We start from the raw sequence: 16944 nt of genomic DNA, 5'->3' as shown, positions 1-16944 counted from the left end.
AAGAAAAGAAGTTAAAGAACTTAAAGCTGAATTGTAATGCATTTTATGTACAAGAAACTGAAATCTAATACCAGAATTGTTTAAAAATAAATATATTACAAGATTTATTTGATATTATTGAAGATTAACATCTGCTAAATTACCCTCACTTGCCTCTCTAAAATATGTGATTCTCCCTTTTTCAGACAATTACATATGAACACACTGAAAAACTTAGCAGTAATAAAAAAAAAAAACAAGAAAAATATAAATTTGATATAAAAATTTGATGTAAAATAATGTTAGATTTCAGGGCCATGCCAATATTTTAGGGCAGGTAACTATTTATTTTTCTAAGGGAAATAAATCCTGTGAGTTTTTTTTTATGTGTGGTTTTAAAAAGGTTTTTGTAGGAGGAAGCTTTCCACTTGGACTTCGGGGCAATTATGTGTGTACACTATGAAAACCTGTCAGAAAGAAAAAAACAAATACAATTACTTTAGTTTCATATATAAATTTAATATAAAATAATCCACAATTTTCCAGGCCATTCTAGCATGTTAGGGCAGTTAATTTATTTTTCTATGAGAGACAAATCCTGTCTGTTTCTCTTTTTAGGGGTTGTTGTGTCTTTTCTTATTTCTTTTTTAGACGATTATGTGTGCTTTTAATACGGTTTATACAATGGGGGCTTGCCACTTGGACAGGGTTGGTAGTAGAGTTATAGAATGATTTTTATGTTGAAGTGGATGCCATTCAGACTTAGGGTGAGTGGTAGAGCTAAAGGAGATTTTTTGGGTAAGGCTTGTTACTTAGATTTAAGATTAGTCATTTGACAGGTTTAAAAAAAATGCACTTTTAGGAAGTGGGCTTGTCACTCGGAACTAGATTTAGTGGCAGCATATTTTGTTTATATATATATACTAACTTTTCAAATTGAAAAAATATCAAAAGAATTTGGAGTACTAATAGCTTTAAAATGCAAAAATGTCCAGTAAATGAGGAATCAGTGTACATTAAATTTACAAGTGAAAATGACCCCCCCCCCCCTGAATTCTAAATTATTTTTGTTGTCATTTTTTTCTTTTTATCTACTAAGTTTTTTAGGGTATTCACACATAATCACTTAAAAGAGTAGAATCTTATTTTGTTTTTTATTAATTGACAGCTATAAAGTCATTTATTACTACAAAAAGTTAAGTATTTTTTAAAACCAATATTTCTTGAAAGAAAGGAGTCACAAACCGCATTCATTTTAAACAAAAAAGTTAAAAAAAAATTTTTTTTGTTTCAAAAATAAACGTGATTCACAAAACTTGTTGGTCTAAAATAAATAACCGACAGCTACTATTCACATTGTTTACTTTCACTGAAAATAGGTTACAATTTTTGGGGGAACTTAATTAAAACCTGCTGGTACCAAGAGAATATAGAATTATCATTTTAACTCATAAAAATGATAAAAACATTCTTTTACTTATTAGTTTGGGTAGGAAAAGTATTAAAAAAAATGTTTGGGATACATCATGTTGAAGTTTTATTTTTAAAACAACAAAAATAAACTAATAGACCAGTTTATTTTGTACCCCGACAATAAGTGAGATGTATGTTTTTTCTGATTGTTTTCCAAATTTTATGACAAGATTACTCATAGGGGTATAAAATGAAAGAATGAAACTATGGCACTTACCCTAAGGCGAGTTTAACGGGCTTCTTTCGAAGGAGGAAATGTCATGGGAGTATAAAATTCAACAGTTAGTCCCCAGTTACATGTATATACCTGTTAGGGGAGATGACAACATTTGGTTTTTGCAACTCTTGCAAGGAGGTATTGACATCTCCTTACATACAACACCTGGAATTCCCAAATTGGTTAACCATCTGTTACTGACCAAGCTCAACATTGCTTACCTTCAGTGATCTAGTGAGAACCGGTGTGTTAACATGATTATACCATATTTTAGAGGCAATGGTACGAAGCTTTTAAGCATTGTGAGGGGGAAAAAAAATCTGATGCAAAATGGCCGTTTCATAGCATTAACATTTTTATCATTCTTTTCCTAAAAACTCTTTGCGTATGTCATGTAGATTATTATTTATTGAAGCATGTGAAAGGATATTCATTTCTGAACAAAATGATGGTATTTTGAAGACTTAAAGTATTTTGATTTTTAAAATATGACTATTTTAGTAGAACTACCTTGAAATCTTAAATCATCCAAAGTGTTTTTATGGTCGGTGAGCATTACTACTCAAAACACCCAAAAGTCTATCATAGTTTCAGAGAATTTGGTCTCTATGATCCATAGGACTCTGTATGGACTGTAGTCTAGCCAATTCTTGTTTTGTACATTGTACAACTGGTTCTAGCAAAAGTTCTTGTCTGGAAAAAACAGAATATCCCTTGCTCGACTGAGTGTTTGAGCTTGTTGAGGAGTTTCTTGGCTTCTGTTTAAATACAAGTATTGCAATAATTGTAATTTGGATGAAATGGTATGTAAATTTTAGTGTTGATTATTCTCATACCTTGCCATTTGTCCATAATGTTGTGACTACACGTTTCTTAAGTCTAGATTTACATAGTCAGTCCTTGCCACCTGATTATCACAGGATGAGTTCTGATTGGCTAATACTAACCATTTTTTTTAATTTTCTTCTTTTGAAGATTGTAAGGTTGGGTATGGGGCAGCCAAACCAGCTGCCAACATTACCCTGCTTTTTATTGAAACCAACTGAGAGCTCTTTTTAGTATCTCCGTTGTTCCATTAAGTGCAATTGTCTGGATTTCTTTTGCACTTGGTTCACCAGGAATATTAGTTAGGTAAGACTTCAGGTTCTTCTTCATAAGCCCTGTGGCACCTATAATAAGTGATATTGATTGATATCTCTCTAAGATTCCAGTTTCTTTTCATATCATACATGAGATCTTGATATTTTAGCATTACCATTTTGAACATTTTACATCCCCAAACAACCAATTGTTGAAGGAGAGATAAATCAGGTTTTTGATATTTTGTCTGTTGACATATTCTTTGCTGTTTGTGATAACATGATTTTTACTTAAATGTATTTGAATAGGTTCCAAAACCATAGGCTTTTTGTTTTTATTTTTTGATGTATCATAACGAAAATACTATATTTTCTTGTGCATAATACAATAAATTTTGAATAAAAATTAAAGATAATACTTATTTTGTACATCTATGAATGTATATTTCAACAAAATTAAATATGACTCATTAAGCCATAAATAGATAACTACATAAATCATTGTTATTATACACATAAACATAATAGTGAATTTTAATGCTAAAATGTATTCATAAATTTAGAAGGATTTTTTTTAAATAGAGAAACATTTATTTGCTTAAAATCAATATATAACTATATAAAAATTATATATCGTCTTCATCAAGAATAGAATTAGTTTGTGTTTTTTTTCTTTTTCTTTTCTTGCAGCATGATGTCACTAGAAAAATAAAGTTTGTGTGATCTTCTTCAACGATATTTTCAAATGTTCTAAATCAGGAGGAATGTGTGGCTCTGTAGGGAAAATCGTGGCTTGCCTGACTAAGGTGTCATGTTCATTTGCTTAAGGAAAAAAAAACAAATTAAAATGGTGCCATCACTTTTGTATTTGACGATTACATGAGAGTAATGCAAACTGTATGCAAATTAGTTTATGCAAGATGCATAAAAGAAGGGGTAAAAGGAACGACTGACGAGTTGAAAGACAGCTGTGTGCATTATCAAGATTATTGAAGCTGACTCAAAAGATTGTAGGCAGGACAGGACACAATTTTCAAACTCCATTGAAATCAATTTTCAAACTAGAGGTTCAAACATAAAATGAATTAGTGAAAATTTTTTTTCTATCCTTGATATAAGCATTCTTTAAATTACACATATGACGGCATTAAGAAAGCAATTGGTCCAAGCATTGTAAAAACTGTTGTTTTGAAGTCCAAAACAGGAGAAATTCTTACAGACAAATCCAAACGACTTGACAGTTGGGTCGAACACTACTCTGAGCTCTATTCAACAGAAAACAAAGTAAGCCAGAGCATCCTCAATAGCATCCCACACTATACACAATTACCTAAGTTGGACATACCACCCACCATTGCTGATGTGTCCAAGGCGATTAACAAACTCTCACCGACGAAGGCTCTAAGTACTGATTCTATTTCAGGCAAAGTGATCAAGAATGGCAAGTCCTCCCTCCTTAAGCCATTATACCAACTCTTGCTATGTTGTTGGGAAGAAGACGCTGTTCCCCAGGACATGAGAAACACAAACATAGTCACCCTATACAAGAATAAAGGAGATCGCAGCTACTGCAATAATTATAGAAATATTTCACTACTGAGCATCTTTGGCAAACTGTTTGCCTGCATCATTCTGACAAGACTGCAAGTTCTTGCTACCCTAAATGGCAAGTGTAGCTTTTGCTCCCAACTTTCTACCATTGACATGATCTTCTCACTACGCCAACTCCAGGAGAACAAAACAAGCCATTATATCTTGCATTTATTGACCTTACTAAGGCATTCGACCTAGTCAGTAGAGACGGGCTATTCAAGATGCTACATCTCATTGGCTGCCCTCCCAAACTCCTTAGCCTTATAGAGTTATTTCATTATGGTATGATAAGCACTATGCAATTCGATCGAGACACCTCTGCTGAGTTTGGTGTAAAAAGCATGCCAAATAGGGATATGTTCTTGCCCCTATGCTATTTAGCATTTTCTTTGCCTTTCTCGTGAGACATGCTTTCAATTTGTGAAAAGGCAGAGTTTATCTTTGCTCCAGATTGGATGGCCACGTCTTCAACATCAATTGCCTTCAGCGAAGGAACAAAGTCCAACAAGTTACCATCAGGGATCTACTGTCTGCTGATGATGCGGTAGTAGCATCTTACATTGAAGATAACCTTCAAAAACTCATTGGATAGGTTTTCCAATGCTTGCAAAAATTCAGTCTCGCCATCAGCCTCAAGAAAACCTACGTCATGTGCCAAGGAACCCCATCATCTCCATCATCACTATGAATGGGTAGTGCTTAGATGTAGTCCATCAATTCTACGGTCTACGGTGTCAGACACTTGATGTAGAACTCAACAAGCGCATCAAAAAGGCGTCTACCACTCTTGCAAAATTGACAATTCAGGTGTGGGAAAATAAACATCTCACCATCTCCACAAAAGTGAACATTCACATGGTCTGTGTCATCAGCACCCTTCTGTATGCCAGTGAAGCATGGACAACCTACAGCCAATAAGAATGGAAACTGAACACATTTCATATGCATAGTCTGCAGAGAATTCTTGGAATTTCTTTGAAAGACAAAGTTACAAACAATGCTGTGCTCGCAAGGGCTAGTATCCCCTCCATGTTCACCGTCCTTCGACAAAGATGCCTACGCTGGATAGACCATGTGCACTGCATGGACAATGGGAGAATGACCACTGGTAAAAGGAAAATTGGTCATCTTTACTTTTGCTATGTCAACGTGTGCAAACGTGACATGAAAGCATGTGACATTGACCCTACCTGCTGGAAGCCCAAACCTAAAGTCCGTAACATCTGGAAACAAATGGTAACCAAAGGCCTGATCACTATCGAAAGGTCCATTGCAAAATTGGTGGAGACCAAGACTATTCAGGAAGGCCAGTCAACAAAATTCAACAGACCACCAATATGTTGCACCGACCTACCCCTGTGACGTCTCCAACCAACAATGTAGATCAAAAATAGTCTTATTCAGCCACAGAAGATGGTGTTCAATCACCTCCACAGGCGCAACTCTGGGAAATTCTGGTTGCATCCCCAGGGGGTTAAAATGGACAAAAATAACACTTTTCAGATCATGGAATCTTTTCTGACCATCATATTTTGCTGAAAATTGCCCAAAAGCAAGATCATATGGATATACATCTGGAAACATAATATTTGACCCTGGGAAAATTCTGGTTGCATCCCTTGGGAGTCAAAGAGGTCAAAATGGACAAAAATAGCACTTTTTGAACATTAGATTTTGCTGAAAATTACCCAAAAGTAAGATCACATAGATATACATCTGGAAACAACTGACCCACTAAATTATCACCCCATTAGCCTCCTCCTGCTTTTCGCCAAAATATTTGGGTCCTTAGTCAATCAAGCCCTAGTCCAACACCTAACAGCTGCTAAACTCCTTGCTGACTAACAATATGGATTCAGGCAAGCCTGTTCAACAGCAGATATCAACTGTAGTCTCTGAACGTATATACCGTTCACTGGACAAAACAGGGGAGGGTAGAGCGGTAGCCCTTGATATATCTAAGGCTTTTAACAGGATATGGCACAATGGTCTTCTAAGGAAAATTAGATCATATGGTATCACTGGAAAAATACATAATGTAATTAAATCCTTCTTAAGTAAGAGAAAAATCCAAGTTGTCCTCAACAGTCATACATCTAAACAATATGATATAAATGCGGGAATACCTCAGGGGTCTATCTTTGGACCTTTATTATTCCTGACCTCCCTGATAAAATTGTTTCTGAGATGGGTATATTTGCCGATGACATCACTCTCTATAACAGGCATGAGGGGAAAACAAATGAACACATATCTAAGGAAATGGCAGAAACACTAGAGGATGACCTCCAATCTGTAATGGAATGGGGACAAAAATGGATGGTCACATTCAATGCTGCCAAGACTAAGCTTGTTTCCTTCAATAATTACAAGAAATATCACCACCAATATCAATGGCCAAGAACACATTGCCTGAAAGTACTTCTTTTAAACTCCTCAGCCTAACGTTTACAGGGAACATGAACTGAAATATATACATTGAGAACATTGCCACGGCTGCTGCAAAGAAGGTGGGCTCTCTCTCTACCGTGCTAGAAAATTACACCTGAAAGTATCCTGTATCTCTGTAAGGCCACCATTCGCCCATGTATGGAGTACTGTTGTCATATTTGGGCTGGTGCATCTGCTGCTTGTCTTTCACTCCTAGACAGGGTTCAAAAGAGTCGCCAACCTGATAGGTTCTTAACTGTCATCTAGGCTTCAGCCTCTGTCCCATCGACGAAATGTTGCATCCCTCTGCCTTTTCTGCAAATACTTTAATGGTGAATGCTCTGACGAACTGCAAGCACTTGTACCTCCTTGACGTGACTACCCCCAACAAACCCGACAAGCAACTAAGTCCCACCCCTTTACAGTGGAGATCCCTAGATGTAGGAAAGCCTTTTACTCCGGTAGTTCTTCCCTAGAACTGCAAGTTTTTGGAACTCCCTTCCGGGATTCTGCTGTCCCAGCTCTACTGATATGCAGAAGTTCAAGTGTAACGTGAACAAGCATCTTTCTACTCCTCTCCCTTCATAATGCTCCCGCAAATTATGTCCCCGATAGTAGCCCCTTACTTCAAAGTGGCACTGTGCCTTGTTTGGGGGTGAAAATTGAATAAAAAAATTTTTTTTAAATAATATATGACTATGGGAAAATTCTGGTTGCATCCCCTATGGTTCAAAAGTGATCAAAATGGCCAAGAATAGCACTTTCTGGGACAAAGAGTATTTTCTGACCATTAGATTTTGCAGAAAATTACTCAAAAGCAAGACCACATGGATATACATCTGGAAACGTAATATTTAACCCTGGGAAAATTCTGAGGCTTAAGCATCAGTGTTTTTGGGATAATTTTTATTTTTCTCCTAAAATTTATACTTGTGTCTTAATAGGGGTTTAAAATGGTATCGAATTAAAAAAAAAAATTAAAGTATCATTTGTCATGAAATGTGTCATTTAGCTGTTTTAGCCCAGTGTTTTACTTCAGGCCAGGGGTTTAAATGGTCAAAATAGGTAACAGTTCTACGATTGATTTTGGCTAACAGTACAAGGGAAGTAACTCTTGTAGACTCGATTTTACAAATATTGATTACATATATTCGTCGATTGAACTTTAATGTATGCGATTGGTTTACAATATAAGGCTACAAACGAGTAAGCAGGCAACTCATTTTTTTAACGTGTCTTCTATACATGAAGATCTGACTATTATTTAACTATATCTTCATGGGAAGACAATTGAATAAGAACATGTCGATTCAAATTTGTTTTACAATCTGAATTGACTATGTATTTATTACAATTCATGTTTGTTACCTGTGAATCTTAGGTTGAGTAGTTTAAATAATAAACTCTCAGCTAGTGTTCATAGACAATCATGAAGAGTTCATCAGTGACAAGAATCTTCAAATTTTTGTACTTAGATTATTTAAAGTTTTATCAGAAAGAATTTTTCTCGATCTTCCTTGAAAAATAGAAAGATGAAAAGCTGTGTGAAGTGTGGTGCCGTTTATTTTACTCACTGCAGTACCAGTGGAAGCTGCAACAAAAACAGCTAGATGTTCCATATCATTGGGAGAAAGTGTTCACTTGAGGTAATCAGCTATAAGGTTAACCACATGACTCTTTCCAGTCCTACCACAAAAATATGACAAAGGCATCAGTCGGGAGACCATATAGTTTTGGCTTGTTTTTGTTTTAATAAATATTGTAAGTACAAAATCGGAGAACGTCAGAGGTTATATCAGTCAAAACATTGCGAAAATAACAAATAAAATAAGAATAAAATTTTTGTGTAGTCATGCTATTTTCAAACTTATATTTTTATTTTAAGATAATTAATATAAAACTACTATTGAAATACAATTTAATTAAAACTAATATATATTTTTTAATCTACTAAAGATTTGAATATAAAATACAATAACTTATATGCTTTTTTTTCTTCTTTTTTTTCCTTTCAGCCTTGCTAAAAGTCAGCAATATGACCAGGGTGGTTTGGTTGATATTTTTACTCAGTATGGGGATCATCTTTATAGTAAAGGAGATCACGATGGAGCCATTGAACAATACATAAAGACAATAGGAAAACTGGAGGCTTCATATGTCATCAGAAAGGTAACAGACAGAAACTGTTAAATGTAGCAATATACATGAAAAAATAAAATGGCTTGAAATATCTTAATAATTGCATGCGCGTAGAAAGAGCTTGATGAGCGGAGAAAGAATATTTTTAAATTGTTAAAATCTGATTGATAATAAAAATATTTGTGTAATGTGCACAATATTTTTCCCATATGCATTTCATTGCATTTTTTTCACTACTTTTTCAGTAAAAATATTATATCTTTATTAAAACACAAGATAAAGCAATGAAATTTGTCACATAAGTGTACTTTTGAGCAAAGAATCCAAATATGGCAGAGAAAAATCTCCCAAAATTAAAAGTTTCCCGTTAATCTGCAGTAAATGCACATAAATATGCTGCAATACCTTAAAAATACCATGTATCCATTAAAAAAAGGAAGTTGGAGAACTCAAAATTGAATTGTAATATATTTTATGTACAAGAAACTGAAATTTAATATTAGGACCATTAGAAATTAATATATTGCAAGATTTATTTGTTGTTATTGTAGATTGACATCTTCCACTAAATTCTGCCCCCTCTGGCCCCCAGATATAAGATTCTATCTTTTCAGCCTATGTGAACACCTTGAAATATTTGGTAGAAATAAAAATAAACAACAAAAAAAAAAACAATTGCTTTAGAATTTAATGTAAAATAATTGCCCATTGGGGCAGCTAACTATTTTTTTTCTCTGAGCAATAAATCCTGTGAGTGCTTCTTTTTTCAGTAAGGGTTGGTTGCCTGCTGCTTTTCTTTCTTTTTTTTTTTTTTAATGAACAGGGTCTTTGTGAGAAAGGGGTGTTGGCCACTTGCACTTCAGGTTAGTGGTAGGGTTAAGGGCAAGTAGGTGTGAACATCCTGAAAACTTGACAGTAAACAAAACAAAGCAATTATTTTAGAAGTTATAGTTTCATATATAAATCTTCTTTTCCATGGGTGATAAATCATATGCATTTTTCTTTAAGGAGGGAAGCCTGCTTTTTGTTTTTTTTTATAATTGTGTGTTGTAAGGGGAGTTGTTAGGGGATTGCAATTCAGACTTAAGGTTAGTGGTAGTGTTAAGGAAGGGTTTATGAAGGAAGTGGTTTGCCACTCTTATCTAGGGTCAGAGGTAGGGTTAAAGAAGTTTTTGGGAGGGGTGCTTGTCATTTGGTTAGTGGTACAAGATGTTCAAGGAAAGGAACTTTAAGGCAGTGGGCTTGGGTAATTATTTTTTTTTATACTAACTTTCAGGGTCCTGGATATGACCTTAAACTATATCCGATGGTAAGGCCCCAGCTTGTGGGCTTTGGGGAGTGTGGAGCCACCCTTTTAATTGCCATTGCTCCCAGGTCTACTCTGATCCGGAGTGGTAGTACCTGTTAGGGTCCCAACTATGGGTTAAATAGAAACCGACTTAAAAAACAAATATACTCTATTAATAAATTGTTCTTCAAAATCACTGGATTTGGCATTAAATAACCCAAAAAGGTTGATATGCCATAAAACAAAAACAACCAACCAACTTTCAGCTTGAAAAAAATATCAAAAGAATTTGGAGGGCTAACTGCTCTAAAAGGCAAGAATTACTGTGAAATAAGGAAACATTTTATGTTAAATTTATATGTGAAACTGACCCCTCTCCCAAATTCTAAATATTTTTTTGCTTTTTCTTTTTACGCCAATATTTTAGCGTATTCACGTACAATTACCAAAAAATGTAGAATCTTATTTATTTTTTTAATTGGCTGCAAGAAGGTCATTTTTGACTAGAATTAAAGTTCAAGTTTTGAAAACAATTACTTAAATTTTAAGCAAAAAAAAAGAAGATTTTTTTTCTTTTTTTAAGCATATAAATGAATTATTGCTAGTTTTATAAACAGCAGTTTCTGCTGATAGAATTATTAATGCTAATAGTTTTAGCAAAATAGTCAAATTTCTTGACTTTTGCGGAAATATTTTTTTTTTTGTAATTAAAAATTGAAACTATGAAAAGAGAAAACAGCAATTATAATTTTAATGCATAAAAAGAGAAAAAAGATTAACTTAGTAGTTGGGATACAAAAAATTTTTTTTTTAAAGATTGATTGATATTCATCATATTGATATCTTATTTTTAAGACAAAAAAAGAAATAGGCAAGTTTATTGCATGCCCCGAAAAAGATTGAAAGTAATGTTTCTCCTGATAGGTTTCCAAATTTCATTAGGAAATTCTTCATAGAGGGATGGTAATAAACATTTAAAAGTAGGGAGGGGGGGGCTTACAAATAAAATATCTGTTTTGTGGTGTTAACATTTTTATCATGAATTTACTCAAAGCAAATTTTCATGAAAAACAACTCACATTTACATGATTTGCCAAAAAAGTCATAATGCTCGATAAATACACTGTCAGTCCAATTTCATTGTTTAAAGCTCAGTTATATATTGTTTGTGTGTGTACAGAAGGATTTCTACCAAACTACTCTGTCAATTTTTCATCTAAAGACTTAGAACTTGATATATAGGGGATTCGGACCCATGGAACAAATTTGATTTGGTTCTTAGCTTGTAAAAATAGCTACTAAGCAATCAAAATTGAAGAATTGGAACTTGGCAAGTGTAAGCTGACTTGAAGTGCTTCTCTACACATGCGCAAATATACATTTATACATTTAACTGCATTGATTTTTTAACTGCATTGATTTTTCAAATCCAAACACAATTAGTCTCCTTTACTGGACTCTCTTCAGTCTGTTTATGTCTACCCCACTGGAAAAGTCTTTGTTTGAATCTAAAATTGATACTACTGATCTTGCTCTGATCTTTTTTAATACATCTATAAATAAATATTATATATCTTATTTTAGAATTTTCTTAATAATCAGTCGCTCTGCAATTGTTATTCTCACTAACCTTATATATATATATATATATATATATATATACTAGCCTGGTAGCCCGGCATTGTCAGGGTGTTTAGAGGTGTGTGTTGAGCAAAAAAAAAAAAGTGGTAGTAGGCAGGCAGGCTACTGTGAAGGAAGAACAGAACGTGAAAAAAAAACATGACATCTTTGCCATTGCATTCATCGCCAAACCAGAAGTAGTGGAAGTTTAAATTAAGGCTTGTCAATTGAAAAGAGGGGATGACTATAAAACATATTAGTAAAAAAAGCGATCCCTCCTTGTAGAAAAGTGCTCAGTTGAGGGTGAAAGAATTCATGTTTTTAGCCAATTTTTCGATATTTGTTGTCCGAAGGGTCAAACTTCAAAACGATACTGATCTTGTGAAAATTTGTCACCTCTGTCGAAAGTTTTAGGCAGGCATACATACATACATACATACATACATGCATACATTTAAACAGACAGTTCAGATTTATATATATACTAGCGGGGGGGTACCCGGCGATGCCCGGGTGTCTTGAGGTAAATCAAAACTGCGGGGGGGGGGGGATAAAAAAAAATGTTTTGGTAGGTAAGTATGAGAATCGAACCTGTACCCTTGAGTTGGAAATTAATGTGTGAAAAAAAAAAACGGGCGACGTTACCCATTAGGCCACCGCGACATACATTTGAATTTATTTATTAAACTATAAAAACAGGCGTGTGCAATAAAAGTTAACTCTGCTGCTTCCATTTGACCTAATTAAGAAGGTCAAATAGAAGTCATGCAGTTGTTTACCCAAGTTTGACTGTTTTTGTTTTTTTCCCCCAACAGATGTTGGGGGGAGGGGAACCAGCTCCCAATTGTCCAGATTGAATAACAATTGTCTGATGTACAACATTGATCAAAGATGATTGCTTCTGGACATTTCCCGGCGCAATGCCGAGAACGTTGTTCGTTGTTAACTTTGAATTAGTTTCGCTTTTTATACGAAAAAGCCTCATCAACATGCAAAAAAAAAGCCAAAATAGCAATAATTTTGTAAAAGTCGACGTAAATAAATCTAAATGCGACGCACTTTCCCAAATCGTACATATTATTATTTAGGACCCATATAAACAGTTGTAAGCGATCGTAACGACATCGGAACCGTGTGCGAGAAAAGCCTTTTGAAGACATACACGAAATGGTCACACACATTTTGCCTTTTATATATATACTAGGGGGGGATACCCGGCATTGCCCGGGTGTTTGGAGATGTGTGTGTTAAAAAAAAACGTTGGCCGCGTAAAGGAAAAAAAAAAGTTTTAGTAGGAAGATAGGATTGAACCATGAAGCCTTGACGTGAAGGTGGAAATGAAAGGGAAAAAAAAGCCAGACACCTAACCATCTCGGCCACGAGGGAAGAGGAACTGATAAGCGTGTTAAGTGAAGGTTTATAAAGTGAAATAAACAGGTGCGAGTAAGTGGCATGATGTCTGACCTAGTTTGGCGCTGCAAACCAGATCATTCGCTTTTTGAAGACGTGGCGAGAGGTAAAAGTCGGGCAAATTAAATACACACGCGACCTCTGTTTGTAACTCTTAGATATTATCATTTAGACGTGATATAAAAAGTTTTAAGAAGGAGTGAGCCAACCAAGAAGTCCAGCGAAAAAAGCCTTTTACAGACATACACAAAAAGCGAACATACATACATACACACACATTTTCGCTTTTATATTTATAGACTAGCGAGGATATCCGGCATTGCCTGGGTGTGGTAATATGTGTGTGTGTGGGGGGGGGGTAATTCAAAGCAAAATGGAAAATAAAGAATAAGCGAATGTAATAACCCTGTTTAAATATTATAACTTTTTTAAAATCAGAAAAACAAAAAAAAACAGTGGATGTGATACAAAATAAAGAATAAGCAAATAAAAAAAAATGCCATAATAACCCTCTGTAAATAAATGCTAAAACTTCTTTAAAAAATCGAGAAAACAAAAAAAAAACAGTGAAGATGATGGGAAAATAAAAAAACTGGCATAAATAGCCCTGTTTCAATATTAAAACTTTAAAAAGTAAAAAAAAAAAAATATATCCGATATCTCGGCTCGAACATGCAATCTTAAGATAACGACGCTGCCACTATAACCGCTGTTCTATGATTGCGTGAGCGAAGTTATGTTGTTTTTTTATAGTTAAATTAATTCAAGAAAGAACATTTTTTGCGCATGCGTGTTTGGCTAAATTGTCATGAAGGAACGATTTTTTACTACCCCCTCTCATTGCAAATGACTATTTCTATAGGAAATAATTGACTGCTTTTTCTAATTTTCACATATTATTCGGCCAAGACATCGCCCTTTCAGACAGTACAGGTTTTTACCAAGTCCGATGCCGCTGAGAAAAGTTTTAGGCAGACATAGATACATGATGATGATGGCAGCAAATTCGTTTTCGAACATTGCCATTACTTGATATAGCACAAAAAAAAAAGGTAAACAGAAATACGAAAACATTCACTTGCCCACACTTCCCCGCAAGGTTCTTCTCCACTCTCCGCAATCCAAAGCAAGACTCTCCCAGGTTCTTTCATCTATCTCACATTTTTTTAAGGTGGACCTCAAACAATCTTTGAATCTCATTTTAGGCTTTTGAGCCAGACGTCTTCCCTCGGTGAGCTCGCCATAAAGAAGTTGTTTGGGAAGTCGACTGCCTAACATCCTTACCACATGTCCACTCCATCTCAGCCTTTGTTTGATAATGTGAGCATCAATGCTTCGACATACATACATACATTTAAACAGACAGGTGAAATTTATATTATAGATATAATCGAAATGTATAATGCACTCCAAAATGATGGTGAAAAATGGTTAAGCAAAATATAAACCCAGGAGAACTCTGCCCAATTGTGTCCCTATATACTTGCTTCCATATGAGGACAGTTAGACACAAGGTTGGTTTTTTTAAAGTTTGGAAAATCCAGCTTGCCAAAAAAGGGAAATCTGGATTGGAACAAAAATAGAAATTACCTCAATCTAGAAGGATTTCTCCTTCACTAACTGAGGACAGAAAATATGAAATGTAGTAGTTAAAAAGTCTATGCTAATTGTGTCTATAAATGTTCTGCCTTTGATAGGCTGTCATTTATGCGATTTTCATTAATCTTTGAATGCTTTTTAAAATTGATGCTTTTCCTCTTTCAGTTCCTTGATGCGCAGCGAATCCACAACCTGACAAAATATTTGCAAGCCTTACATAAAGAACAACGAGCGACTGAGGAACACACTACTTTACTCTTGAATTGTTATACACGCTTGAAAGATGTTTCAAAACTGGACAAGTTTATTAAAGTCAGTTATTTTACATTCTTTTTCTTTCTTTTATGTTTTTTTTTTCATGATTTAATCTAGAAATCATGAATTCTGTTAACTGCTGTATTTAAATATTTTAAGAGAATGTACTCTGATGAACTTGTTGCACTTGTTCCTCCCTCGACATACATATCCCCGACAAACCCACTTAGCAACAGAATCTCACCCCTTCACAGTTGAGACCCCTAAATGTCAGAAAGCTTTCTATTCTAATAGTTTTTTTCCTTGAACAACTAGACTTTGGAATTCCCTTCCTGCTACCTGCTTCTCTGACTGTACTGATATGCAGAAATTTAAATGTAATGTAAACCAACATCTTGTTAATCGTTCCTATACATGATCCCAATTAGTAGCTCTATATGTTCAAGTGGCGATATCTGTTGTTAGGGGTGAACGTGAGTAAATCTAGTCTAATTTACCATTTCACTAATAGATAGCGCCGTGAAAGGGATACGTATTCAGACCTTTATAAAATGTACCGATATAGAGAACTCTATTGCTCTTGACAGAACACTTAGATCTGATGTTTTTTTTTTTTCAACAGTGTTTTACATATCATGTGATTGCTATCTGATGAGTTGGGGAGGTGAGCAGATTTTAGTACTGGTGAAGTTGTGAAACTTCTCAGATAATCAAGACTAAGTTTTGAAAAGTAACACATTAGCTAATAATAATAATAATAATAATAATAATAAACTGAATTGAGCATTAAAAAATAATAATAGTATAGTTTGGACTTCAGACAGATACCAAATCTCCATTATTAATAAATTTTTAATGCCATAAACCAATTTTGAAGTTTAATTAGATATTGCAAAAGTACATATATTTATTGCTAGTTTATGGAACATATATTAAATTTAAAGAAATTTTATAATTATTTATAAAACATTTTTAATGCTTGCACATTATAATTGGATATCCAAAAATGCATTTGAAGTAAAAACACTCTTACATAATTACGTGTAATGTTGAACTTAGTAAAAAAATGAAAAATTGTAAAAAATGATCCAGTAGAAAAATAATCATAAAAAAATAAAATTTATTCAGTAATGCAGTTTTATTGGTTTCTATGATGCTTGTGCAGTTTACCAAAGACATTAAAAAATGAAAATATTGAAAAAAGACCATATTGTGCGTACACGTTATGGAATAAAGTTCTCATAAAAAATAACTTAATTTGATTAAGTAGTTTTTTCTTTACAAAGGAAAATCAAATTTTAATGAGATCGATTGTGTTGCGGCCATCTTGGTAATTTCCGTGGACAAGGAGGGAGTGTGTCTTTAAACGAAAAAGTGATTAACAAAGGACAAAATGAAAAAGGGATAAAAAAAGACAGAGAAACTCTGTAAAATAAGTGAAAAAAACTAAAATGTTTAAATATTTTTTTTGCCAACGTTTCAAAATAATCTTGTCAAATTTTGATAAACTTTAAGCCGTGATTGGAGTTATTTTCCCTGGCGCCTCCTTCTTTTCGTCTGCGAAATTGGCTAGATGGCTGCAACACGATCGATTTCATTAAAATTTGATTTTCCTCTGCAAAAAAAAAAAAAAAATACTTGATCAAATGAAGTGAATTTTTTATGAGAACTTAATTTCATAACGTGTACACACAATATAGTCTTTTTCAATATTTTTTATTTTTTTATGTCTTTGTTCGTTTTTTAATGTCTTTGATAAATTGCATAAGCACCATTTCTTCTATTGTGGATAATTCCATATGAATAACTGAATTATCTTCCTTGTTTTCACTGAACTTTCCCTATTTCAAATTAGAAAATGG

The 16944-nt window shown here is 34.1% G+C and overlaps 1 protein-coding gene across 4 annotated transcripts in view; it reads left to right on the top strand.

Annotated features, from left to right (window-relative positions):
• Positions 1-16944, top strand: part of LOC145295995 (vacuolar protein sorting-associated protein 11 homolog) — a 156575-nt gene that overhangs the window by 52086 nt on the left and 87545 nt on the right. For all 4 annotated transcript variants that reach the window (XM_080142004.1, XM_080142003.1, XM_080142002.1 and 1 more), the window contains exons 12-13: positions 8787-8940; positions 14993-15139. In XM_080142004.1, the coding sequence (XP_079998130.1) occupies positions 8787-8940; positions 14993-15139 (301 nt within the window). The remainder of the gene's footprint in view (positions 1-8786; positions 8941-14992; positions 15140-16944) is intronic.

Source organism: Euprymna scolopes, chromosome 16, assembly GCF_053919585.1.
Source record: "Euprymna scolopes isolate OS-2025 chromosome 16, ASM5391958v1, whole genome shotgun sequence".
Classification (NCBI taxonomy): Eukaryota; Metazoa; Mollusca; class Cephalopoda; order Sepiida; family Sepiolidae; genus Euprymna; species Euprymna scolopes.
Note: the sequence above shows the minus strand (reverse complement) of the source record. Positions and strands in the feature narration are given on the sequence as shown.